Genomic DNA, 27,647 nt, shown 5'->3' on the forward strand with positions numbered 1-27,647 from the left:
TGCGGCAGTGAGGGGCCGTTTACAGTGGTGTTGCACTTCTGTGCTTCCATTGCACGCTGTTCCCTGAGCTATCATGGGTCTATTGCTAGCCGTGGGTGCTGCTTTTCCTTCTTAGTTGACAGTATCCTGCTCTTAGGAGAAGATGGGATAACTAACAAATGTCATTGTAGGTATTTCTGTATTTAAAATCACAGTTTTGATGACTAAATGGAGTAGGTGGAAACTTTTATTATGAATATAATAAAATCTCAATTTTTTATTCAAAAATTTCACCACTAATCTTCCATCATTACCTTTTTAAGATAATTTTTTTCAGCACTACTTACAATAATAGAAAAGCCTCATCAGATGTCTTTATGTGTCATGTAAGGTTTTCTTTGGAAGTGAAACTGAAAACTCTTCTGATGAATTAATTCTTTATATATTTCAACTAGAAAAAAATGCTATTCATCAGATATACTGATAGAATGCTTGAATATGAAAGATTTGCTTTTTGGTCTCATGCTTAAATAAATACATTATTCATTAAAAATCTCATTTACTCAGTGTGAATATTGTTTTATTTCTCTTTTCAGCTGTCTTTATTTCCTTTCAGTATTCTGTTGATCATTTTCCTAAGTTTGAAACTTTGAAATAATTTTTTAGAATTTATTTATTTAAAAGGTAGAGAGAGAGAGAGAGAGAGAGAATGTGCGTGAGAGAGATCCTCCATCTGCTGGTTTATTCCCCAAATGCCCACAACAACCGAGGCTGAGCCACACCGAAACTGGGAGGCCAGACCTCCACCCTGGTCTGCCATGTGGGTGGCAAGAATACGACTGCTTGAACCATCGACCGCTGCCTCCCAGGGTGCACATTAGCAGGGAGCTGGGATTGGAAGCAGAGTGGGGCGTCAAACCCAGGCACTGCAGCGTGGGATGTGAGCCTCCCCGAGTAATGTCTTAGCTGCTGTGCTGGGTACCCACCCTTGAAATAATTTTTGATTCTTTATTTTGATCTCTTAATTTCTAGTCTCTCATAAAGCCCTGTAATTTTTCTTTCAAAATGACCCTTGAGTTTCCTTTTTCTATTCTTAGCGGCATCACTCATTTTACTGTCCACATGGATTGTTGCAAGGAGTTTCTTCACTCAGCTGCCTTTCTGTGCAATCTCTCCCATTTCTGGTGTTTTATTCCGTATTCTATGATTATTTTGCAGCCCGATTAAACGTGACATTGTGGTGCAGTTTTCCTCTTGAAGAACTTGTGGTTGCCTTTTGCTTCTGTTGATCACCCGCGCCCGGATTCTTGCTGTGCGTGTTCCCTGTCTTTCCCGTCACCCTGATCCCGCCTCCTTTCTAGTGCTGCTGCTGTCCCTCCGCTCCTGTGCAGTCGCGGGTGCTCTCCTCCCTCCGCTCCTGTGCGGTCGCGGGTGCTCTCCCACCCGATGCCTGCTGTGTCTGCTCCCCCACAGGAGTGCTGCTTCTCACTTCGAGCCGGAAAACCCTGCACGATTCGCTTCCTTCTCTGAGCTGTCGCCCTGAGAGCCCTTTGTGGAGGCCGTGGCTCTGAGCAGTCCTGTGGATTCTCCTTCACGCCGGCTGTCTGTCTTCCGGATTCCAGGCTGTCAGGATGGCCCCACACTGTATTTCTCCAATCGCTACATTGCCCTATTCCCAGAAGGATGGCAGAAGGTATAATAATACTCTGACAACTGTATCATTTAAACAGATTAAATTCTACCATCATTCTTCCAGATAGACATCCCAAAGTGCTTGAAGACCTCTGGCTCTTTTTTTTTTTTTTTTTTTTTTTTTTGACAATTATAGACAGTGAGAGAGAGACAGAAAGAAAGGTCTTCCTTCTGTTGGTTCACCCCCCAAATGGCTGCTATGGCCAGAACTACGCCAATCCTAAGCCAGGAGCCAGGTGCGTCCTCCTGGTCTCTCACGCGGGTGCAGGGGCCCAAGCACTTGGGCCATCCTCCACTGCCACAGCAGAGAGCTGGACTAGAACCTGGCACCCATATGGGATGCCGGCGCCACAGGCAGAGGATTAACCAAGTGAGCCAGGGGCCAGCGCCATAGTAGTTTATTTAGTAGTAGTTTATTTCACGGTGAAAGTTACTTGTGGGAATGGTGCCTCTGCTCTTGTTTCTTTTCCTGTTCTTTCCTGATACCTTAACTGCTGCTTTCCTTTTGACCATTTTCCTTTCTTTGAGATGTCTGGCCAAATACAAAGGAAGAAATTCTTCAAATGTACCCATTGTGTGCATTATTAATTCTGATAATGAAATGGAACTTGAAAATCTCAGCTATGCGACTCAAGATTCTCTGAGTTGTCTCTGTTCGTCACATGTGAGCACGTGCTTTGGAGACCTGATATGGTCTTGTCTCACTATGAGGGTGCCATGTAACTGTGGGGAGTGCTGCCACGTTGGTTCACTGTCTTGTTTTAGTTTGGGTGCTGCCGAAGTGAGCACTCTCGTCTAGCTTTAGTGCTTTCACAGTTATGGAGTGCCTGGGTGTAGCTTGGTCTGTTTTCTGTGAGGCTGGGTGAGCTATAAAGAGCAGAGGTGTTTGGCTGACAGTTCTGGAGGGCCCAGGACGTGGCACTGGCATCTGCCTGCCTTCTGCTGAGGGCCTCATGGTGGATGGCATTACACGATGAAAGCTTGGGGATGAATGGAAGCGGGCGTGTGCCTGTGTGAGAGAGGGAGAGAGTGAGGACAGTAGGCCCAGCTCACTGGGTGGCAAGGTGCTCTTGCGGGGAGTAACCCTCCCTGGAACCGCGTCAGCCCTTTCATGAGAGGGCCCCCGGGATTGGATTTTCTGAAGGGCCCACTACCACTCAGGCTCTGCTTGGCAACCAAGCCTCCAGCACATGAACCTTTAGGGGACAAATCAGGTCCACAGTATGCAGGTATCAGGGGTGACTTGCTGTGATGTAGTGGGTAAAGCTGCCACCTGCAGTGCCGGCATTGCATATGGATGCCAGTTCAAGTCCCAGCTGCACTTCCAATCCAGCTCTCAGCTATGGGATGGGGAAGCAGTGGAGGATGGCCCAAGTCCTTGGGACCCTGCACCCACATGGGAGACCTGGAAGAAGCTCCTGGCTCTAGGCTTCAGATCAGCCCAGCTCGGGCCATTGTGGCCAACTGGAGAGTGAACCAGTGGATGGAAGACCTCTCTCTTCTCTCTGCCTCAGCCTTTCTGTAACTCTAACTTTCAAGTAAATAAACAAATCTTAAAAAAAAAAAAAAAAAGAAAAGAAAAGAAAAAAGGAGGGGGGATGACTTGGAAGACCCAGAGTGGAATCCTGATATTGTTATTGCCACTTGAGTTGTTTGAGTAAATCACATGAATTCTGTGAGCCCAATTCCCTTTTGATGCAATTAAACCTATCTTACAATATTGTGTAAGATCGACGAGGTAATTGAAATGATTGACCTGTTGCTAGGTAAGCGTTGGCTGTGGTTATTTATTCTACAGGGGACTCCGCTTGGAAGTTCTCACTGGAATTGGAATCAACAAAATTATTTAGGATTATTACTCATAAGGAGTAATTATTCATTACTTCATTTAGTCACTTTGTTGGCATCTCGAAATAATTTGAATTAAAGAGGTGTTCAAAGAATAAAAATTTAACAAATGAAAAAATATAAATGAAATGTTGATAGTTGAAATGTATTAACATTTATGAGAAGTTGATTTGTATGTTACCTTTAAAATATCCTCTCTCTGTCTCCCAAATAAAAAGTAATTTTTTATGGAGTATTTTTCCTAATGGTTGAAGTGCTGGTTCAATGCCCACATTCCACGTTGGAGTACTTGAGTTTAGCCCCCAGCTCTGGCTCCCCACTTTGACTTCCTGGCAGGCAGTGGTAACAGCTGAAGGTACTGGGTTCCTGTCACACATGTGGGATGCCTGAACAGAATTCCCATCTCCTACTGTTGACCCTCAACCCAGGGCCATTGCACACGCTTGGGGAGTATACCAGAGTCTGGGAGGTCTGTCTCTCTTTTAATTTAAATTTTATTTATTTATTTGAAAGGCAGAGTTAGAGGGAAGAGGGGAAGAGAGGGAGATAGAGAGAGAGAGAGACCTACCATCTGCTGCTTCACTCCCCAAATGGCTACACTGACCTAGGCTGGACAGGCCAAAGCCAGGAGCCAGGAGATTCTTTCAGGTCTCCCACATGGGTGGCAGGGGTCCAAATACTTGAGCCATCCTCTGCTGCTTTCCCAGGTGCATTAGCAGGGAGCTGGATAGGAAGTGGAGCAGCACTCATGGGGTGCTGGCATTAGAGATGGCCATGTCAGCATCCTCTCTGCCTCTTAAATAAAGAAATAATGAAAGGCAGATATGCACATGAAAAAAAAAAAGACATGTAACGTATCAACTCACAAACTGAAAAATACGGTCCTGGTCTTTGTGTAGGAGTATTTATGAAACGCTGAAAGAGTATTGGCAAAGTGCCTTTGCCTACAGTCATGTCCAATCAGCAATGACCAGTCCTCACCTCAGTCCCTGATGCCCTCGCAAGAAGGGCTCCTTTTTCTTATTATGTGGATTTTTTTTTCCTTTTGATTAGGAACACATCTCGCAAGTTGTTCTGTGAAAATACTGATTGTGTAATTGAGACTACCTGTGGGCTGGTTACTCCAGCCTTAAGTGCTGTTCTTGAAATCCACTCTCTGAGATTTCTTTACTCATTGGTCCTGCATTTTTACAAAATATCCTTGACAGGATAGTCTTTTTAAAAAAATCTTTTTTACAACAGATTTTTCAAAAACACGTTTCATTTATTAAGTAAGACAAACATATATTCTGGTTAATTTGCCACCAGAGGGTGCTGGAAATTGCACTAGATGACTTAATGACATCGCTTGCTACTTTTTGGTGACATAATAGAGGGAAAAAACTCAGTCATGTAAAAGTATGACGACTGAGTCATCATTTGTCATTTTATTCTTTTAAGTGTTTGGAAAGTATCCCTATAAAATAATACATTTAAAAGCGTGTATTTATTAAATTGTCAAAATTGTCATTCAAAAAACTTACAAACTTGTGTGTCTGTATTCTCAGTATACCTTATGCTTCTGTGTAAGCCTATGATGTTTATGTAAATCTTAGAGGCTAAATGTTTGTGTCGTTAATGCTGTAATCAAAAGATGATTCCATATGCAAGTATTGATTGACATCGTCTCTCTAATAGAAATACAATTTATTATTGTTGTTATTGTGAAAGAGAGACAGATGGAGCTTTTCCATCCATTGATTCACTCCCCAATTGCCTGCGACAGCCAGACCTGGGCCATGCTAAAGCCAAGATCCTGGAACTCAATCTGTGTCTCCCACATGGATGGCTGGGACCCAAACACTTGAGCCATCACCTGCTGCCTCCCAGGGTGTGCATTAGCAGGGAGCTACATTGGAGGTGGAGTAGCCAGGACTTTGAACTAACACTCTAATGTGGGAAGTGGACATCAAAGGCAGTGACTCGACCAGGCACCACATGTCCACCCCATGTATCATTGATGTTGTGTTAGGTGTTGTTAGCTAGAGGCAGAGCCGTGACAGCAGCTGCAGGTTGCTAGGTTGGGGTTGGGGAGGTGTTGGTGGCACGTAACCTTCCAGCTGAGACAGCTCCTGTCTGCCTTGGGCCTTTGTCCAGAGAAGGGGAAGTATGGGCCATTGGCTGTCAACACTCACAGCACCTGGGGTTTAGGTACACCTGTCTGTAAGGGTTATCAGCATCCACTGCAGGTGGTCTTTACGCCTGCCAGGGAGGCCCACTGCTTTGTTAGGTAGACAGTTTGTTGAGATACAGAGTGATTTCTGGGTATGCCTCACGTAGTCTTCCTTCATCATTGTTTTCCTATTACTTTTCTTTGAGTGAGATCCTCTTGTAATGAAATCCAGGGATGGTTATCTCCAGGGTCAGCCCCTACTGGAGAACATGTTCTTTTTGCAACTCTTTCTTGGAAAGAAAAAGAAAGCCACCCTGATTTCCAAGTCCTTTGGGACTAGGCCCAAGGAACAGCCAGGAGTTCCACAGGTCATCCATGTGGGGCAGCCAGGAGACGGCTCTGGGCTCTGAGCTCTGGGCTCTGTGCAGCTGCAAGCTGGTCTGATGTGTACTATGTCTCAGCTTTCTGGGACTCTTAACATACTAGGAGAAAGATAATTATACATTTTGCCTTTAATTATTCAAGCTAATGCCATCTGCATATGTAGTCCCTTAACTATCTTTATTTTCAACCTCGTGTATATTAAGTCTTTTTTCATGGATGGAGCTGACACCATCTATGAGAAACGTGCTGATGGGTATCTCTGCTTCTGTTATATAGCAGTTGCTGATCATTAAAATGGCTAAGTGATTAGTTTAAGAACTAAGATTGGATCACATCTGGAGTAGTATCTCTTGGCTAGAGACAAATGGCCTACCTCAGCCTATTTCAGAAATGTTTGGCTTATAATTTCAAAGGTTTTTATTGTTTCTCTTTACTTTTGGCATTGGTTTTTGTAACCAAACCTGTTTTAGGCTCATAAGGCAGAGTTACAGAGAGGCAGAGGCAGAGAGAGAGAGGTCTTCCATCTGCTGGTTCACTCCCCAAATGGCCACAATGGCTGGAGCTGGGCTTATTTGAAGCCAGGAACCTAGAGCTTCTTCTGGGTCTTGCACATGGGTGCAGGGGCCAATGACTTGGGCCATCCTCCGCTGCTTCTCAGGCGCGTTAGTAGAGCCGGATCGGAAGCGGAGAAGCTGGGACTTGAACTGGTGCCCATGTGGGATGGCAGCAGTGCAGGCAGCGGCTTTACCTGCTACACCACAGCGCTGGCCCCTCATCGCTTTTCTATAATGTTAGAAGACTCATCTGTTTTTAAGCAGTCTAACTTTTTTAATCTTAGAAATTTTGTTTTTATGATTTTACAAATTCTGGCAATCATGATTAACTTAAAAATAGATAGCTCGAATTTTTTCATCTTGATTTTAAAATTATGAAATAATTTGTTTTGTAGATTTTTTAATGTTTAAAATATAGTGTGCATTTGAGATCTCTATTTTGCAAAGGAATTTAGGGATCATTACTTTTTTGATAAAAATGTAAAATCAAATGCATTTTATTTTAAATGTGCTTTGAAATTTACATATTTAAAATACTTAAGTATTTAAAGGACCTTTCTAAGTCAACAACAACAACAAAAAGAAGAAGTAGAATCAAGGCAAGAGCCAGGCTAAAGGACAGTGAGAGATCTTGCAGACTGGGGGGTGAGACAGTCACTGTGATGAGTCTGCAGGGCCAGGCGAGAGAAAAGCTTCAGCGACATACTGATGAATGAATCCAGGACGGTGCCGTTCAGTCCTTTGTGACTTATTTTTATGCTGCTCAGTAATATGTGTATTGATGCACTTGTATAGACATGCGGACACAAGCACACGCACTTTCCCCACTAATACACAGTATTTGTTATCCGCCAGGCCCTGTTCTAGATGCTTATATTATTTAGTCCTGAAACCATATGATACTGGAGCTATGGCTGCCCCTAATAAGGAAACAGACTCAAGTATGTCAACTATTTTGTCCAAGGCCACACGGCAAGCAGCTATCTAGAATGCACACCGAGGCAGCCTGTTCGGTTCTGTTCTGGCTTTCCTGTCGGTTCTGACTCTCCTGTGGCTCAGGTCTGTCTACACTCACATACACGTGCAGATATGTGCATGTTTTGTACAGAACAAGGAAACAGAAATTGGATAAAACACTTTTAGTTTATTGAGTTTTATTCCAGTTTTTAAATTTCTGATAAAGACACGTATGTATGTATGTATTTGAAAGGCAGAGCAGTCCTGCGCCATGTTAAATTACATTTGAGGAGGGGATGTGACCAGGCGTTCTCATTGGTTGTGGCAGATGACAAAGCTGGCCATACATGGACGTCACTGTGTTAAGATGTTTTCCTGTCCTAAAACAGTGCCAGCTATCTCCTAAGTTCACTTTCACTGGAGAATGTAGTCAGGACTCAGATGTAAAAGAGGATACTTTGTGTAAGTTAACTGTTTCTTCCTAAGACGGAGAGCGGTGGCTTGGCTCTGGGCTTTCAGTCTGAATTACTGTGTTCTCTTGCCAAAGCTTCAACTTGAGGACAAAAATACCAGCTGAGGGGAGGGTGTCCGGCAGTCCATGATGGGGCCCTTTCTTTCATTTTGTCTTGCTTGCTCGTGTGTGTGTTCTGTTTCTGCCTCCCCAACCTTTTTTTTTTTTTTTTAAGATTTATTTTATTTATTTGAAAGGCAGAGTTACAGAGAGGGTGGGCGAGATAGAGAGAGAGCTTCCATTTGCTGGCTCACTCCCTAAATGGCCGCAGCAGCCCAGAGCCAGGAGCTTCATCCAAGTCTTCCATGTGGGTGTAGGGGCCCAAGAACTTGGACCATCTTTCTCTGCTTTCCCAGACGCATTAGCAAGGAGCTGGCTCAGACAGGGTGCAGCCGGGATTGAGGATTGAACCGGTGCCCATATGGTATGCCAACATTGCAGGTGATGGCTTAACCCGTTATGCCCCTCTGTCTCCCTTTCTTATGCCTTCAACATTATTTGATTTTCTATGGTTTGCCAACTCCAGAGTTATTTGCTAATGATACTAGGAGAGTAAAATCTGATGCAGTCCATGGTTTTGTCAAGTTTTATAGTCTAGTGGAAGTTAGATAGTGAAGCAGTACACCAATAATGTAAAATCATGTGTCCGATAATTCGTGTGATAAATACGTGAGCCTGTGAGAATTAGAATAAGAGAAATTGTGCTTGTCTGGGATGTCAGGAAAGGATGGTTGAACCAAGGTTGAAGGAGTTACCTAAGCAAGATGGAGGGAGGGTGGAGAGAGGGAGGTAGAAGCCAGATAATGTAGAAACTTGAGGTTATTTAGAATGCTTGTTATCACAAGAGCAAGGAGAGATCAAGTGCTTTGAGCCAGAGTGTTATCTTTTTATCAGTTTAGAGGATGGCACAAAAGGCCTGTTTATTAGAATAAAGGTGAAAGCAAACTCCAAGGCGTAGTGAGTGTGCCTGGGGACCCCTGTTCACCACGACTGTGATCATCTGGAAAGAGGAGAGGGATGGTGTCAGCAGTGGAGAACATGGTGCTTCAGTTAGCAGACATTTGCTGTATTACACGGTGGTACTGTGGTTAATGAAAGGAAGTTGGTTCACCTGGGAGGCACTGAAAAAAGGATACATGTGAGGTGGGTGTTGTGGTGCAGTGGGCTAAGTTGCTACTGGGATGCCCACATCCCATACCTAAGTGCTAGTTTGAGTCCTGGCTTCTGATCCAGTTTCCTACGAATTTGTCCAGGAAAGCAACAGATAATAGCCTAAGGGCTTGGGCCCCTTCTGCCCACAGGGGAGACCTGGATGGAGTTCCAGGCTCCTGACTTTGGCCTGGCCCAGCACTGGTTGTTGTGGCAATTTGGGGAGTGAACCAACAGATGGAAGACACATTCTCTCTCTGTTCCCTCTTTTTTTTTTTTTTTTTGACAGGCAGAGTGAGAGAGAGAGACAGAGGGAAAGGTCTTCCTTTGCTGTTGGTTCACCCTCCAATGGCTGCAACGGCCGGCGCACCGCGCTGATCCGAAGCTAGGAGCCAGGTGCTTATCCTGGTTTCCCATGTGGGTGCAGGGCCCAAGGACTTGGGCCATCCTCCACTGCCCTCCCTGGCCACAGCAGAGAGCTGGACTGGAAGAGGGGCAACTGGGACAGAATCTGGCGCCTCGACCGGGGCTAGAACCTGGTGTGCCAGCACCGCAGGCGGTGGATTAGCCTATTGAGCCGCGGCGCCGCCCCTCTGTTCCCTCTTACTTCCATCTCTCTGTCTCTGTGACTCTGTCTTTCAAATAAATAAATCTTTTTAAAATTTGTATTTTGGGCAAAGCACTATTTTTTACATAAATATGTGAATATGCATTCACTTGCTAATCTTCAGATGAAGCCACAAGATCTGTAAGGTTGGTCCATAAGCAGCAGTTTAGTCTGCACAAGTCAGTTTCTGTGAAGTGTCATCTAAACACCTTCAGGTTCTTTACAGTAAAGTGAAATGGACACATTTGAAGTAACCCGAGTGCAAAATCCTTTTAGATCGTCACAATTTTCCCTCCAGCCTTTTATAGCTGCTTCACCCACACCTGAGTTTCAGTCGTTGCTTTTTTAAAGCATCTCGCTTTTATCTAGTCCTTCCTTTCAAAGCACTCGGCCTCATTTTTCTCTTTTCTTCACATGCGTATCTCAGTGGTTTACATAATACTTAATTTCGTTATATAAGAATAACATATACAAGAAGCATAAACATGGCTTGACTAGTGCCAAGCCTGCCGGCGAACTGCAGCGGGGCAGAAGCGTGTGAATGAACTAGTCATAGCCTTCAGTGAGCAGCTGCCCTGTTCACAGAGGGCTGGGGATTAGTCCTGGGCGCTGGCGGAGTGCAAGTCTCTGAAGAGACATTCCATGTTTTTTTTTTTTTTTCCCTAAAGGCAATAGTTTATCTGTTTGGTATGAGCCCAAAGTGTGGCATGTCTGGTAAGCCGTGTGTGCCATGTATATTATTGGAAGCAGCGTTAGTAGAAGTTTCAGTGACGGAAAACAGTGGGCTCGAGGCGATTGAGCCACTTAGATCCCAGTGACAGCAAGTTGAGCACCAGGAGGAAAGATAGAAACCAGAAGCCTTTCAACAGTGACTCAGTAGTTTTTTTTTTTTCAACCTTTATTTAATAAATATAAATTTCCAAAGTACAACTTTTGAATTATAGCAGCTTTTCCCCCCATAACCTCCCTCCCACCTGCAATCATCCCATCTCCCATTCCCTCTCCCATCCCATTCTTCATCAAGATTCATTTTCAATTTTCTTTATCTACAGAAGATCAACTTAGTATATATTAAATAAAGATTTCAACAGACTGCACCCACACAGACACACAAAGTATACGTACTGTTTGGGCAGTAATTTTACCGTTAATTTGCATAGTACAACACATTAAGGACAGAGGTCCTACATGGGGAACAGGTGCACAGTGACTCCCGTTGTTGATTTAACAATTGACACTCTTATTTACGACATCAGTAATCACCTGAGGCTCTTGTCATTAGCTGCCAAGGCTATGGAAGACTTGAGTTCACCAACTCTGATCTTATTTAGACAAGGTCATAGTCAAAGTGGAAGTTCTCTCCTCCCTTCAGAGAAAGGTACCTCCTTCTTTGATGGCCCTGTTCTTTCTGCTGGGATCTCACTCACAGAGATCTTTCATTTAGATTTTTGTTTTGTTTTGTTTTGTTTTTGCCACAGTGTCTTGCCTTTTCATGCCTGCGAAACTCTCATGGGCTTTTTAGCCAATTCCGAATGCCTTAAGGGCTGATTCTGAGGCCAGAGTGCTGTTTAGGGCATTTGCCATTCTATGAGTCTGCTGTGTATCCTGCTTCCCATGTAGAATCATTCTATCCTTTTTAATTCTATCAATTATTATTTGCAGACACTGGTCTTATTTATGTAATCCCTTTGACAATCCTATCTTTCTGATCAATTATGAACTTAAACTGATCACTTTAACAGGTAAGATGGCATTGGTACATGCCACCTTGATGGGATTGAATTGGAATCCCCTGGCACGTTTCTAGCTCTACCATTAGGGATAAGTCCGAGTGAGCATGTACTGAACTGTATATCTCCTCCCTCTCTTATTCCCACTCTTTTCAGTTAAATTTAAATGACTAAGAATAATTGTGTGTTAATTAAAGAGTTCAACCAATGGTATTAAGTAGAACAAAAAAATACTAAAAGGAATAAAATAGTAAGTTGTTCCTCCACAGTCAGGACAAGGGTTGATCAAGACATTGGTTTCTCATAGTGTCCATTTCACTACAACAGATTTCCTTTTAGGCGCTCAGTTAGTTGTCACCGATCAGGGAAAACATATGATATTTGTCCCTTTGGGACTGGCTTATTTCACTCAGCATGATGTTTTCCAGATTCCTCCATTTTGTTGCAAATGACCGGATTTCATTTTTTACTGCTGTATAGTATTCTATAGAGTACATATCCCATAATTTCTTTTTCCAGTCTTCTGTTGATGGGCATTTCGGTTGATTCCGTATCTTAGCTATTGTGAGTTGAGCTGCAATAAACATTGAGATGCAGAGAGGTTTTTTTTTTTTTTTTTTTGCCAATTTAATTTCCTTTGGGTAAATTCCAAGGAGTAAGATGGCTGGGTTGTATGGTAGGGCTATATTCAGGTTTCTGAGGAATCTCCAAACTGACTTCCATAGTGGCTTTACCAGTTTGCTTTCCTACCAACAGTGGGTTAGTGTCCCTTTTCCCCCACATCCTCACCAGCATCTGTTGTTGGTAGATTTCTATATGTAAGCCATTCTAACCAGGGTAAGGTGAAACCTCATTGTGGTTTTGATTTGCATTTCCCTAATAGCTAGTGATCCTGAACATTTTTCATGTGTCTGTTGGCCATTTGGATTTCCTTTTTTGAAAAATGTCTATTGAGTCCTTGGCCCATCTCTTAAGTGGGTTGTTTGTTTCTTGATCTCTTTGTAGATTCTGGTTATTAATCCTTTATCGGTTGCATAGTTTGCAAATATTTTTTCCCATTCTGTCAGTTTCCTATTCACTTTCCTGTTTCTTTTGCATTACAGAAACTTCTCAATTTGATGTAATCACAATTGTTAATTTTGGCTTTGACTGCCTGTGCCTCTGGGGTCTTTTCCAAGAAGTCTTTGCCTGTGCCTATATCTTGCAGGGTTTCTCCAGTGTTCTCTAATAATTTGATGGTGTCAGGTTGTAGATTTAGATCTTTAATCCTTATTGAGTGGATTTTTGTGAAGGTGTAAGGTAGGGGTCTTGCTTCATGCTTCTGCATGTGGAAATCCAGTTTTCCCAGCACCATTTGTTGAGTAGACTGTCCTTGCTCCAGGAATTGGTTTTAGATCCTTGATCAAATATAAGTTGGCTGTAGATGTTTTCATTGATTTCTAGTGTTTCTGTTCTGTTTCATTGGTCTATCCATCTGTTTCTGTACCAGTACCACGCTGTTTTGATTATAACTGCCCTGTGGTATGTCTTGAAATCTGGTATTGTGATGCCTCCGGCTTTGTTTTTGTTGTACAAGATTGCTTTAGCTATTCGCGGTCTCCTGTGCCTCCATATGAATTTCAGCATCATTTTTTCCAGATCTGAGAAGAATGTCTTTGGTATTTTGATTAGTATCGCACTGAAACTATAAATTGCTTTGGGGAGAATGGACATTTTGATGATATTGATTCTTCCAATCCATGAGCATGGAAGATTTTTCTATTTTTTGGTATCCTCTTCTATTTCTTTCTTTAAAGATTTTGTAATTCTCACCGTAGAGATCTTTAACATCCTTGGTTATGTTTATTCCAAGGTATTTGTTTTTGTAGCTATTGTGAATGGGATCGATCTTAGAAGTGTATACAAAGGCTCTTGATTTTTGTGCATTGATTTTATATCCTGCTACTTTGACAAACTCTTCTATGAGTTCCAATCGTCTCTTAGTAGAGTTCTTTGGATCCCCTAAATAAAGAATCATATCATCTGCAAAGAGGGATAGTTTGAGTTCCTCCTTCCCAATTTGTATCCCTTTAATTTCTTTTTCTTGCCTAATGGCTCTGGCTAAAACTTCCAGTGCTATATTGAATAGCAATGATGAGAGCGGGCATCCCTGTCTGGTACCGGATCTTAGTGGAAATGCTTCCAACTTTACCCCATTCAATAGGATGCTGGCCATGGGTTTTTCATAAATTGCTTTGATTGTATTGAGGAATGTTGCTTCCATACCCAATTTGCTTAGAGTTTTCATCATGAAAGGGTGTTGTATTTTAACGAATGCTTTCTCTGCATCTATTGAGATAATCATATGGTTTTTCTTCTACAGTTTGTTAATGTGGTATCACATTGATTTGCGAACGTTGAACCATCCCTGCATACCAGGGATAAATCCCACTTGGTCTGGGTGGCTGATCTTTCTGATGTAGTGTTGAATTCTATTGGCCAGAATTTTATTGAGGATTTTTACGTCTGTGTTCATCAGGGAAATTGGTCTGTAATTCTCTTTCTCTGCTGCATCTTTTTCGGGTTTAGGAATTAAGGTGATGCTGGCTTCATAGAAAGAATTTGGGAGGATTCCCTCTTTTTCGATTGTTCTGAATAGTTTGAGAAGAATTGGAGTTAGTTCTTCCTTAAATGTCTGGTAGAATTCAGCAGTGAATCTATCCGGTCCTGGGCTTTTCTTTGTTGCGGGGGGTGGGGGGGGTGGGGGGTGGTCTTTATTACTGATTCAGTTTCTGACTCAGTTATGGGTCTGTTTAGGTTTTCTATATCTTCATGGTTCAATTTAGGTAGGTTGTATGTGTCCAGGAATCTATTTCTGATAGATTTCCCTCTTTGCTGGTTTACAACTCTGTGTAGTAATTTCTGATGACTCTTTTTGTTTCTGTGGTGTCTGCTGTTACATTCCCTTTTTCAACTCTGATTTTATTGATTTGGATCTTTTCTTTCCTTTTTTTAGTTAGTTGGACCCATGGTGTGTCAATTTTGTTTATTTTTTTCAAAAAACTGGCTCTTCATTTTGCTGATCTTTTGTAATGTTTTTTTTTTGGATTCAATCCTGTTGATTTCTTCTCTAATTTTGATTATTTCTCTTCTCCTACTAGTTTTGGGTCTGCTTTGCTTTAGCTTTTCTAGGTCCTTGAGTTGCTCATTTATTTGGTGCCTTTCCAATTTCTCGGTGTAGGCACCTATCACTATAAACTTTCCTCTCAACACTGCTTTTTCATTATCCCATAAGTTTTGATATGTTGTGTTGTTATCCTTATTTACTTCCAGAAAGTTTTTTATTTCTCTTTTGATTTCTCTCTATGGCCCACTGTTCATTCAGGAGCATGTTGTTCAGTCTCCATGTGTTTGCATATGCTCTAGGGTTTCCTGAGTTGCTAATTTCCAGCTTCATTCCATGGTGGTCTGAGAAGATGCATGGTATGGTTTTGATTCTTTTGAATTTGCTAGACTTGCTTTATGGCCTCATATGTGGTCAATCCTAGAGTAGGTTCCACGTACTGCTGAGAAGAATGTGTATTCTCTAAGTGTAGGATGAAAAGTTCTGTAGATATCTGTTAGATCCATTTGGTCTGTAGTGGCAATTAAATCTGCTGTTTCCTTGTTGATCTTCTGTCTGGTTGATCTGTCTATTGCTGAAAGTGGAGTATCGAAGTCCCCCAATACTATTGTATTGAAGTCTAAGTCTCCCTTTAAGTTCCTTAAAATATCTTTTAAATAACCGATACCCTGTAATTAGTTGCATATACGTCTATAATAGTTACATCTTCCTGTTGAATTGATCCCTTAATCATTATATAGTGCCCCTCTTTGTCTCTCTCTCTCTTTTGTTTTATTTGACAGAGTTATAGACAGTGAGAGACAGACAGAGAGAGAGGTCTTCCATCCGCTGGTTCACTCCCCAAATGGCCACCACAGCCGGCACTGCACCGATCTGAAGCCAGGAGCCAGGTGCCTCTTCCTGGTCTCCCACATGGGTGCAGGGGCTCAAGAACCTGGGCCATCCTCCACTGCCCTCCCGGGCCACAGCAGAGAGCTGGACTGGAAGAGGAGCAATCAGGACTAGAACCCGGTGTCCATATGGGATGCTGGCACTGCAGACCGAGGATTAGCCAAGTGAACCACAGCGTCGGCCCCTCTTTGTCTCTCTTAACAATTTTTGTGTTAATGTTTATTTTGTCTGATATTAAGATGGCTGTGCCAGCTCTTTTTTAGTTTCTGTTGTCATGGAATATCTTTTTCCAACCTTTCACTTTCAGTCTGCATGCATCTTTGTTGGAAAGATGTGTTTCTTATAAGCAGCAAAGAGATAGGTTTTGTTTTTTAATCCATTCAGCCAGCCTGTGTCTTTCAATTGGAGAGTTGGGGCCATTTACATTCAATGTGATTATTGATAAGTAGTGACTTTGCCCTGCCATTTTTCCAAAGATATTTCTAATATATGCTTTGAACTTCCTGTGATCTTTTACTGAGAGATTTTCTTCCTTTACCTTCTTTCATATTGATGGCTATATTTCTTTGTGTAACTCATCTTTAATCATCTTTTGCAGGGCTGGACGAGTGGTGACAAATTCTTTCAATTTATGTTTGCTGTGAAAGGTCTTTATTTCACCTTCATTCACAAATGAGAGCCTTGCAGGATATAATATTCTGAGCTGGCAGTTTTTTCCTCTTAGTACTTGGGCTATATCTCACCATTCCCTCCTAGCCTGTAGGGTTTGTGATGAGAAGTCTGCTGTGAGTCTGATTGGAGATCCTCTGAGAGTAATCTGACGTTTCTCTCTTGCACATTTTAGGATCTTTTCTTTGTGTTTCACTGTGGTGAGTTTGATTACAACGTGTCGTGGTGAGGATCTCTTTTGGTCATGTTTATTGGGAGTTCTATGTGCTTCCTGTACTTGGATGTCTCTTTCCTTCTCCAAACCTGGGAAGTTTTCTGCTAGTATCTTACTAAAAAGGCCTTCTAATCCTTTCTCTCTCTCCATGCCTTCAGGAACTCCTAGAACCCGAATGTTGGGTTTTTTAATTGTATCCTGTAGATTCCCAACAATATTTTTTAGATTTCTTTTTTTTTTTTTTTGACAGGCAGAGTGGACAGTGAGAGAGAGAAAGGTCTTCCTTTTTCCGTTGGTTCACCCCTCAATGGCCGCTGCGGCCAGCGCACCATGCTGATCTGAAGCTAGGAGCCAGGTGCTTCTCCTGGTCTCCCATGCGGGTACAGGGCCCAAGCACTTGGGCCATCCTCCACTGCCCTCCTGGGCCACAGCAGAGAGCTGGACTGGAAGAGTAGCAACCAGGACAGAATCCAGCGCCCCAACCGGGACTAGAATATTTTTTAGATTTCTAATTTCCTCTTCTTTTCTTTGGTTTGACTGTGTATTTTCCTGTGCTATGTCTTCTAAGTCCGATATTCTCTCTTCTGCCTCACTAATTCTGTTTTTAAGGCTCTCAAGTGTGTTTTTTATTTGTTCTATTGGATTCCTTATTTCATTTTGATTCCTCCTTAAGATTTCATTTTCATGAGAGAGATTTTCTGTCATGTCCTGCATGGATTTCTGTAGTTCATGCATTTTTTTTTAATAACTTCTAAATGTTCTTATAAATTTTTTGAGTTCCATTTCTTGCATTTCTTCTACCTCATCATCTTCATAATCTTGGAGTGTCATGTTCTTTTGGGAGCATCATGATATCTTCCTTGTTCTTGTTTCCTCGGTTTTTGTGTTTGTTGTTTGGCATTGTGGAGATATTCTTTAGTTTCTTCTTATTATTTTTTTCGCTGTGCTGGCTTTTCTCTTTATACTATGACTCTGTGTTAAGTGGAATGTCTGCTTTTGGTGAATCTCTAGAGGTTTGTGCTGGGTGTGGCCAGAGAGCTCTGTTCAGTTCTTTAGGGTTAAGGGTATGCCCAAGGTGACACACCCAGGTTTGGCATGGTAAATCTTCTCTCTCTCTCTCTCTCTCTCTCTTTTTTTTTTTTTCAGAAGGGAAGTAATTCCGCTCAGCTGAGCTCTTCTCCTCGATGGCAATCAGTGCCTGAGCGCTAGCCCCAGTGGGTATAATAATCGTCTGCTCTGTCCCAAGGACCACACAAAGGATCTGTGCGGTCCTCAGTGTAAGCTCAGATTCCCCTGCAGTGTCTCTCACCAGGTAGCCAAGGCTGCCCGAGTTTGTGGTGTCTCCCACTGAGACTACTCACACCTCAGCCACACTGTGAGTTCTCCCACATACCCTCAGGTGTTTTTTTTTTTTTTCCCCACAATACTGGTTCATAAGCTCCACACATTCACTATGTCTTAGTCTCTTGTTATTACTCCCCACCAGAGTCAAGTTGTTTTGCTTGGCTGAGGGTGGGCACAGCCCCAAGACGGCACAGCTGTTACTTATGTCCAAAATGGCGCCAGTTCTGTTGTCTCGCACGCCTTTGTAAGGTGTGTGGAGAGACAGAATCGTGTCCATACTGTCCCTTTGATTTTTTTCTCTCCTCTGGTTAGGCTGGTGTACTTTCCCCCATGGGGCTTCAAGCCTCGTTCCTTCTAGGCTCTTCCTGCTGCTTTTCCACCAGTGTCTCGGGCTACTGCGGTTTCGCCTCACCTCTCTTTCCAGCGCTGGTTTTGGAGGAAACTTTTGGCAGCTGGGCTCCCGAGCCGTGGGTGCCTGTGTCCTCCATGTAGATCCACCGTGTCCCTCTAATTCTGGAAGAGTTTCCTCTGCCGTTTTTTCCCTAACTCTTCCCTGAGTCTCCACTTTTATTAAACTATCTTTTCCTGGACTACCAGGGAGCTCCCTCCCTGTTCTGCCATCTTGGAACCAACCCCCGACTTAATAGTTTTATGACTGGTGGCTACTTCTGCCAGAATAATGCCTGGAGACAGGTGTATGTACAAAATTTTGCATGTATTTAATTATATTGCATATAAATTGATTGCTTTTGCAGATAGACTATAAAATTCCTTTTAACAAATAGACCTTGTCATTTTAACGCAAAGATTAAAGTCTATTTTTTAAACATTTTTAATAAACTCAAGGTTTTTTTAAGTAAAATGAAAGGATCCATTTGATTATGCTCAAAATAAATTTCAGCAGGAAGACTGCTTTTGCTCAGCTTTAAAAAGATTGCAATTGTAAGGTGAGTTCAGGGGCCCAAGCACTTAGGCCATCTTCCACTGTTTTCCCAGGCCTTTAGCAGGGATTGGATCAGAAGTGGAGCAGCTGGGACTCTAACTGGTATCCATATGGGATGCTGGCGCCGCAGGTAGAGGCTTAACCTACTACACCACAGCCCCTTTCCCAAACATATTCTTGTTTTAAAACTCTTTAAAATTTTCTTCATTGTGACAAGAAGAGCTAAAAACTTATTCACAATGATAATCATGGCAAGTGGAATAAGAGCCCCACATTTGGAAAAGCAAACTAGAAAGAAATCTACTCCAGGAAACCAGAAATTTCTCCATGACACTCCGTTTGCTTCCTTCGTTATCAAGCCACTTAGGTCATTATCAACAAGTTTTGTCCATGTTATGCTGTCTCAGGTAGATTAGAATTAGCAATCCACCTTTCAGTTTGAACCAGAATAACCTTCATAAGGAATCTGTAGTCTTCCTCCAACCTGTAGAGGTTTTGCTCTAGCTCTGGGTCATGATCCAGTTCTCTCTTATGAAATGGCTGCTGGGCCAAAGAACACACAGATTTTCAGCAGCATCCAAAATGGTGCCTGTAGATAGGGTCTTGAAAGATGTACCAGTAAGGTCATAGGTACATGCCAACCTAAGTCAGGAAGTATTCCTTTCTGTTACTTGTTGGTAGAATTTACTCTCAGGCCGGTGCCACGGCTCACTAGGCTAATCCTTCGCCTGTGGCGCCGGCACCCTGGGTTCTAGTCCTGGTCAAGGCGCCGGATTCTGTCCCGGTTGCTTCTCTTCCAGTCCAGCTCTCTGCTGTGGCCCAAGAGTGTAGTGGAGGATGGCCCAGGTCCTTGGGCCCTGCACCCCATGGGAAACCAGGAGGAAGCACCTGGCTCCTGGCTTCGGATTGATGCAGCGCGCCGGCTGTAGCAGCCATTTGGAGGGTGAACCAACGGAAAAAGGAAGACCTTTCTCTCTCTCTCTCTCTCTCTCACTGTCTAACTCTGCCTGTCAAAAAAAAAAAAAAAAAAAGAATTTGCTCTCCATCAATCTCAAAATGAGTAAAGCTCCTACCTCAAGTGCAGTCGAGCCTGCACTAGGCCTGGGGAAGCCAGTGCCCTTCATGCCCTCCTCTGCTCTGGACAGAGTGTCTTGGAAAGGCCCCAGCGCTGATGAAGTTGCTGAGATTCACAGCGACAGACAAGACCTCCGTGGGGTTGCTGACAGAGCAGCTAGTGCCACTGGGTGTTGATACAGAAATCTTTGCATGGCTAACGCAGGAAGCCAGTCTCCTCACCTCGGTAGCAAACCCAGATGTGCTGCCTGCTGTCCATCCTGGGGCCTCCATCTGAGCAGGACGTACTGCTGGGTATCTTGCTTGGCAGAAGAGTTTTCTCTGACAATTTGCACCCGCCGTGTTCAGGATGGGATTACTTTAAAGACCATCCACACAGGCATGATGAATGAGGCCAGAAGCTGGCTGCACTTAGAAGCAGTCCATCATTTATCTGGTCTCAAACTAAAAGCAAATCTTATTGCCACCAATTCCAGTTCAATCACCTCTCTTAAAATATTGAAAAGCACATTCGCAGTCCCTGGGCGGGCGGGCGGGCGGGCGGCCGTGTTCCAGAGAAGGATGACTTCACTCTCTCTGTCTGCCTTGGGCAATAAACTGCTCCAGCCCGTGCGGTCGCTGCAGCAGGGACTGTCGTCTCCCCCACGGGGGCTGTGTGGAGGCAGCTGTGTGTTCGTGATGCAGCCTACTCATGAGTCAAGACCCTTGTCTGAGATTTGTTGTCTGCAACAGTGTGAGGTGCTGCTTGAATTTTATTGACCGGCGTTACCAGGAGTTACCATGGATCCAAGTGCTGAGGCTTTGGTGCTAACCATGGCAGCTGTAAAAGTCAGAACGAGATTTGTGAGCTTCCTCACAGCTGTTTTCTCTGGATGCTTTCTGAGCGGTGAATGTAGCTGCGTTGGCAGAGGATGTGAGCTTGTGCTCATATCGCTGGGAAGCTTCCAGACGCCTTCCCGTGGCAAGGAGGGTGACCCCATTGTTTGACCATACTGAGGGTAACATGGCACTCGGGGTGGTATTACGTTACTTGACCATGTGTGTGAACTGAGTATGCCACGCGTGCTTTCCTGGAATGAAATACAACATTTTTTTAAAAAGTAATAGGAAATGAATCAAAGAGAAAATTTTTGCAAACACAAAGAATACATCAGTGGAACCTCCTAGTGGTGAGAGGTCTCTAAGTCTTGTTACTGAGATTGGCCTAAAGATAAGGCGATGGCATGGTGGTGTCTTTAATATTTGGAAAATTATTCTGATGGAAGAGCAGTGTTCTTTGTGTACATACAGAGGGTACAGAAAGACCAATGGAAGGGCCGGCTCCGCGGCTCACTAGGCTAATCCTCCGCCTGCGGCGCTGGCACACCGGGTTCTAGTCCCGGTCAGGGCCCCAGATTCTGTCCCGGTTGCCCCTCTTCCAGGCCAGCTCTCTGCTGTGGCCCAGGAGTGCAGTGGAGGATGGCCCAAGTGCTTGGGCCCTGCACCCGCGTGGGAGACCAGGATAAGCACCTGGCTCCTGCCTTCGGATCAGCGCGGTACGCCGGCCGCGGTGGCCATTGGAGGGTGAACCAACGGCAAAGGAAGACCTTTCTCTCTGTCTCTCTCTCTCACTGTCCACTCTGCCTGTCCAAAAAAAAAAAAAAAAAAGGAAGAAGATAAGGAAGCCTGTTTCTGCAAAATATAAGGCACAGTTCCTGATAGTTAGCCCCACCCCCCACCCCGTCCCAATGAGTAAGATGGCTACTTTGCCAAATGTACTCCTCTGAGAAGTAGCAGCACTGGGTCCATGCCGCACTACAGTTCACATCCGCCCTGGGACTTGTGCCTGGCTCCTAGGGGAGGCAGCCAGAGCACAGCTGTTGGAGTAGGCCCTGACCAGCGGCTGGCTGGGAAAGTGTGACCTTGGGCATGTGACCCAAGTCCTCTGTACTTCAGTTCCTCATTTATTAAGTGGAGATGAGTGTCCTCATGGCCTGGAGGGCTGCTGTGGGAAGTGGCTGCTTTACTGCGTGTCTGAGTGTGTGACAAGTACCCTGTGCTAGTGCCAACACCCAGGGTCTATCACCTTAGCAGTGCCAGCGCTGCAGGAAACAAAGTGTGAGGAGGTGGCCGGGCAGCCAGGTCTCACTAAGCTGGGGGAAAGGATCCCAGCATTCGTGAGGATCAGTGGATTCCATGACCTCTGGGGACCACGGCGCTGTAGAGATAGGAATCTGGGAAGACAGGAGTTTGCAGCAGGGCCCTGTGGATGGGAGGAGCACGAGAGCTCTGGGCTGCTTGCAGGGGACTTGACTTCTCCCGTGCACACGGTGGCTTCTCCCACGTACCCGGTGGCTTCTCCCACGCACACGGTGGCTTCTCCCACGCACACGGTGGCTTCTCCCACGCACACGGTGGCTTCTCCCGTGCACACAGTGGCTTCTCCCATGCACACGGTGGCTTCTCTGGTGCACACGGTGGCTTCTCCCATGCACACAGTGACTTCTCCCATGCACACGGTGGCTTCTCCCATGCACACAGTGGCTTCTCCCGTGCACACAGTGGCTTGTTCTGTCGGCAGATGCAGTGTATTTCATTAGAATACTTTCTAACCTCATTTCGTTGCTTCTTGATGGATAAACTTTCTCGTTGTTAGACTTCACTGTATTAGGTTCTGAAAGCTTTTTCCATATTTGCTTCTTTTCTGCCTTACTAAGGTCTCAACTTAGAATCGCTGTGTTTACAATGAGATAAGACACAAACTTTTGTGAATTTTTGCATTATTTCAGAACATGTTCAGTATGTTTACAGTGCTGGTTTTACTAAAATCTAGGAGCTGGTGTTTAGCCTAAGTCCAGCTCCTGACTCCAGCTTCTTCCTAATGGAGACTCAGGGAGGCAGTGGTGATGGCTCTGGTACTTGGGTTTCTGCTACACGTGTTGGGGACCTGGGTTGAATCCTCAGCTCCTAGTTTGGCCCCAGCTGGGAGGCTGTTGCAGGCATTTGGGGGAAGGAACAAAGGGATGGAAGTTCTCTCTTTCTTTCTCATATAAATAGAATTGAAAGTTTTTAAAAATCCAGAATATCCACTTCCTAGCATTCATGAGGAATTTTTTTTTTATTTTATTCATCTGTAGTTAAGACTGTAGACCCTACAGTCACGCTGCTTTCACTGGAGTCGGTTCTGCCATTTATTTATTTATTTTATTTATTTATTTATTTATTTTTTGGCAGGCAGAGTTAAACAGAGAGACGGAGAGAAAGGTCTTCCTTTTCTGTTAGTTCACCCCACAAATGGCTGCTACGGCCGAAGCCAGGAGCCTGGTGCTTCTCCTGGTCTCCCATGCAGGTGCAGCGCCGGCCAGTTCAGCCATTTCTTGCCCGAGTCTTCTGTCCAATTCCTTCACTCTTCTGAAGCCATTTCCTCGTGAGTGACTGGGTTTACTGAAAGCTCCAGCTTCCTCTACCTTTGTGCGGAAGCTGCACTGCATTAGTTGGTGGGAGAGGCTGGGCAGTGCCCTCCCTGGGGCTGGTATGGCCTGGCGCCGTGTGTCATGTGTCGTCTGCAGCCAGCTCCTGATGTGCTGAGCTGACAAATGTGCAGGACATGACAGCCTGTCGTTCTAGTGGGTGGATTATAGTAAACCATATGCTGAATGCTGTAGAGGTGTGAGCAGAGGGTGTGGAAGCAGTGGTCGGGGTCAAAGTTCAGACTGACTTGAGAGTGGTTGGATCAACATTGAGGCATAGTGGGTAAAGCTGCTGCCTGCAGAGCCCACATCCCATATGCATGAGGATTCAAGTCCTGGCTGCTCTGCTTCCATCCAGCTCCCTGCTAATGCGCCTGGGAAGGCAGTGGCCCCTGCACCCACATGGGAGACCTGGATAAAGCCCCTGTTTCCTGGCTTTGGATTGGCCCAGCTCCAGCTGTTGTGGCCATTTGAGGAGTGACCAGCAGATGGAAGATCCACCCCTCTATCTCTCTCTCTAACTCTGCCTTTCAAATAAATTAATTTATCTAAAAAAAAAAGAATGGCTGAATTAAAACATTTAATTTCGGAAGAGGGACTGGGCTTAGCCATCCCTAGGGACATTTGCATTTTTTGATTCATCGTTGTAGGGTTGGGCTGGGACCTCCTGTTTCCTTCTTGCAGTGGTTTTCTTTGCTTTTTTTTTTTTTTTCCTTTTGTTTTCTGCCTGTCTTCCCACCTCTTCCTGCTCTCCTTCTACTCCAGGGAAACAAATGCGGAGAACTTGATCTGCTAGCAGGGGGCAGCATCCACCTGGCCACAGCCCCTCTGCGGGGGGAGCAGCACACATGGGATTGCGTCCAACAGACCCCTTCCTTAGGGAAAGCGGAGCCGGGTGCACCCAGTAAGCTGTGAATTACTGCCCAGAGATACAGGTGGATTCCAATCTAGGATTTTTTCATGTTTATCAAGGTCTCCTTTGTGTATATGATGTCAGCTGATGTTACTTTAGGCTTGCTTTTAATAAGTATACAAGAGTCCTTGGGATATCTGACTTATATGTGTGTGTGAGAGTCTGATTAAGAACAGTCTTTGTCTATAGCAATAACAAATATGAGAGACTACAGAAAGTAAGTGGAAAATTAAGAAAAAACTACACATGGATTTCCAGAATGAACTTATCTGTTAATTCCATTTCCGTTTGAGCTTTTTGAAGTGCTCTCAGATTCACAGAAACATGTGTAGAGTATGCACGCACACACACACACGCATACATTCCTCTAGAAGTTTTATCTGGTGTTAGAAATATCCCGGGTGTTCTAGAATTGGATTGTGGCTGGTTGATCATAATAACAGCTAGTTTCCTTCAGCTAAAAAAAAATGAGAGGAAAATAACAGAGAGTGAAAGCATAATTCTGTTAGCAGTGGCTTGATATGTAAATATAGAAGGCTAGACCTAGAAATATATATATATATATATGTGTGTGTGTGTGTGTGTGTATAATAAAGGTGAGGAAATCCATCAGAGAGCTATTTGAAACAGCACCAAGGATACTTTTTCCTTTAAAGAGTTTGTGTGTGTGTGTGTGTGTGTGTGTTAAATAAATTTATTTCCAGGGGCTGGTGCTGTGGTGCAGTGGGTTAAAGCCCCAGCCTGCAGCACTGGCATCCATCCCATATGAGCGCCGGTTCGAGTCATGTCTGATCCACTTCCAATCCAGCTCCCTGCTAATGCACTTGGGAAATCAGCAGAGGATGGCCCAAGTCCTTGGGCCCTGCACCCATAGGGAGACCCAGAAGTTGTTCCTGGCTCCTAGCTTTGAATCAGCTCAGCTCTGGCCATTGTGGTCATTTGGGGAGTGAACCAGTGGATGGAAGACCTCTCTCTCTCTGTCTCTCCCTCTCTCTCTGCAACGCTGTCTTTCAAATAAATTAAAAAAAATTATTTCCAATAACTCACCATTCTGCCTATATACATCTTAATTCTGTGTATTTTTCTTTTCTCGCTTTCAGCGTATGGGAAAGTATTTCTGGTTCGTAAAATAAGTGGTCACGATACTGGAAAGCTGTACGCCATGAAGGTTTTGAAGAAGGCGACCATAGTTCAGAAGGCCAAAAGCACGGAGCACACGAGGACAGAGCGGCAGGTCCTGGAGCACATCAGGCAGTCGCCGTTCCTGGTGACGTTACACTATGCTTTCCAGACGGAGACCAAGCTCCATCTCATCTTAGGTGAGTGTCGCTGGTCGGCAGGCTGGCACGGACACCGTCCCTGGGCCCTGGGCTGTCGTGCACGCCGAGCGCAGCGTACTTTGGACTTGTAGGAAGTGGAGCCTCGTCTTCTCTGTGTGGTGCTGTTCCCTGGAGAGCGTGCCCTGCTCTGGCTGTGAGAGCTGCCGGTGCGAGGGAGCGGGCCTGCTTCCATTCCACCCTCCGCTGTTAACTTCAGGAGACGCTTAAGTCCTCGGGAGTGTCTGCGCCCTGGGCAGTCTGCTGACGGGTGGAGGGGCCACAGCTTCTGCCCTCCAGTTCTCAGGAATGCACAGGGTTGGGCTGTAAAGGGGGCATTTATGGAAACCAGGGATGGGGACAAATCAAAGCAGGGAGAAGAGACAGCTCAGAGATGCTTTGTATTTCTTGGTTAGAAAACAGAGCCTCCATGTAATGGGTTTGCCACGCGTCGGTCGGCCCTCCAGTCCCTCCCGTGTCCACCAAGTCTTTCCCATTCCTATTAGGGTTGGACAGTTCTGGGTGTTGGCAACTGTGCTCAGCCCACGCTGCCTGGGTGCTCTGCAGGGAAGGTTCACCACCTTCAGTTCCTGCGGGAAGTCCGTGGCAGCGCCTTCTGGTTTGTTCTGTATGGTTGAATAGTCCACCTGTTACCATTTTGGCCCCGTGCTTGTTTTGGTTTGCATAAGGTTACAGTTCCCTTCTAGAACTGTGTTGAGTAGATGAGCTAGGATTTCACGTCGAGTCTGCAAGCATGAGCTGTTTCCTGAAGGCCCACAGTAGCCCGCTCTCTGTGGTCACTGACCCTGCAGGACGCCCTCCTTAGTGATGTTGAAGATTCCAGGAGCTGCTTAAGCTTGAAAGTTAAGGTTGGAACACAGCTCTGACTCATTGCCAAGTCTGTCTTTTGTTTGCCATCCATTGCTGTTTGTATTCTTTGATTATTGATGGTACAAACTTCTTTTTTACATATGTGGAAATTTTGTTGAAAGCTCTCATTTTGGAAACTATAGTGTTATTAATGGGATGTCAAATTGCATCACTTTTTGAACCATGCGGTTACTTGTCAGGCTCACTTTACAATGCTTACCATTGCTAACAATCCTTAATCTTTTTAGTTTAAGATTTGTCTTATTTATTTGAAAGGCAGAGTTAGAGAAAGAAGGAAGGACTGAGAGAGAGATCTTCCATCCACTGGTTCACTCTCCAAACGGCTGCAACAGCCAGGGCTGGGCCAGACCAAAGCCAGGAGCTTCTTCCAGGTCTCCCACATGGGCACTGGGGCCCAAGCACTTGGGCCATTTTCCACTGCCTTCTAGGCTCATTAGCAAAGAGCTGGATTGGAAGTAGAGCATCCAGTGCCCATAGTAGATGCCAGTGGTGCAGTCAGCAGCTTAACCCGCTGAGCCACCACAGTCCTTAATCTTTTACACATATTGGGCACAGTCTCTTCTGTCTTGTCCATGTAGTCCATGTCCTGAGCCCCCTGAATGGACCCGTCTGCTGCTGGGTGAGTGAGTCACTGTCATTTGGCCCTTCATCCTGTCGCCATTGTGTATCTGCTGTCTGTGATTTACTGCTTTTTCCACTTGTATTTCTTTAATACCTTCACTTGCATGATTAGAAGGAATGTTGTAGACAGAGCATTTTCTTTTCTTTCTTTCTTTCTTTTTTTTTTTTTTTTTTTTTTGACAGGCAGAGTGGACAGTGAGAGAGAGAGAAAGGTCTTCCTTTGCCGTTGGTTCACCCTCCAATGGCCACCATGGCCAGTGCGCTGCGGCCGGCGCATCGCGCTGATCCGAAGCCAGGAGCCAGGTGCTTCTCCTGGTCTCCCATGCGGGTGCAGGGCCCAAGCACTTGGGCCATCCTCCACTGCACTTCCGAGCCACAGCAGAGAGCTGGCCTGGAAGAGGAGTGACCGGGACAGAATCCGGTGCCCCGACCAGGACTAGAACCCGATGTGTCGGTGCCACAGGCAGAGGATTAGCCTATTGAGCCGCGGCGCCAGCCATAGACAGAGCATTTTTACACAAAGGTTTTAGACATTTTTGGCAGCAAGACTCTTCTCTTGGCAGCACCAAATGGAACATAGCAGCTCCAGTGAAAAACAAATAGAAACGAGAGCCCGTGCATGAATCTCGTCTCAGGGGCCACCAAGTTCATTCCTG

The 27,647-nt window shown here is 44.7% G+C and overlaps 1 protein-coding gene across 4 annotated transcripts in view; it reads left to right on the forward strand.

Moving 5' to 3' along the window:
• Positions 1-27,647, forward strand: part of RPS6KA5 (ribosomal protein S6 kinase A5) — a 187,689-nt gene that overhangs the window by 66,691 nt on the left and 93,351 nt on the right. For all 4 annotated transcript variants that reach the window (XM_062181509.1, XM_062181510.1, XM_062181511.1 and 1 more), the window contains one exon: positions 25,264-25,482. In XM_062181509.1, the coding sequence (XP_062037493.1) occupies positions 25,264-25,482 (219 nt within the window). The remainder of the gene's footprint in view (positions 1-25,263; positions 25,483-27,647) is intronic.

Source organism: Lepus europaeus, chromosome 22 (assembly GCF_033115175.1).
Source record: "Lepus europaeus isolate LE1 chromosome 22, mLepTim1.pri, whole genome shotgun sequence".
In the NCBI taxonomy this organism is placed as follows: domain Eukaryota; kingdom Metazoa; phylum Chordata; class Mammalia; order Lagomorpha; family Leporidae; genus Lepus; species Lepus europaeus.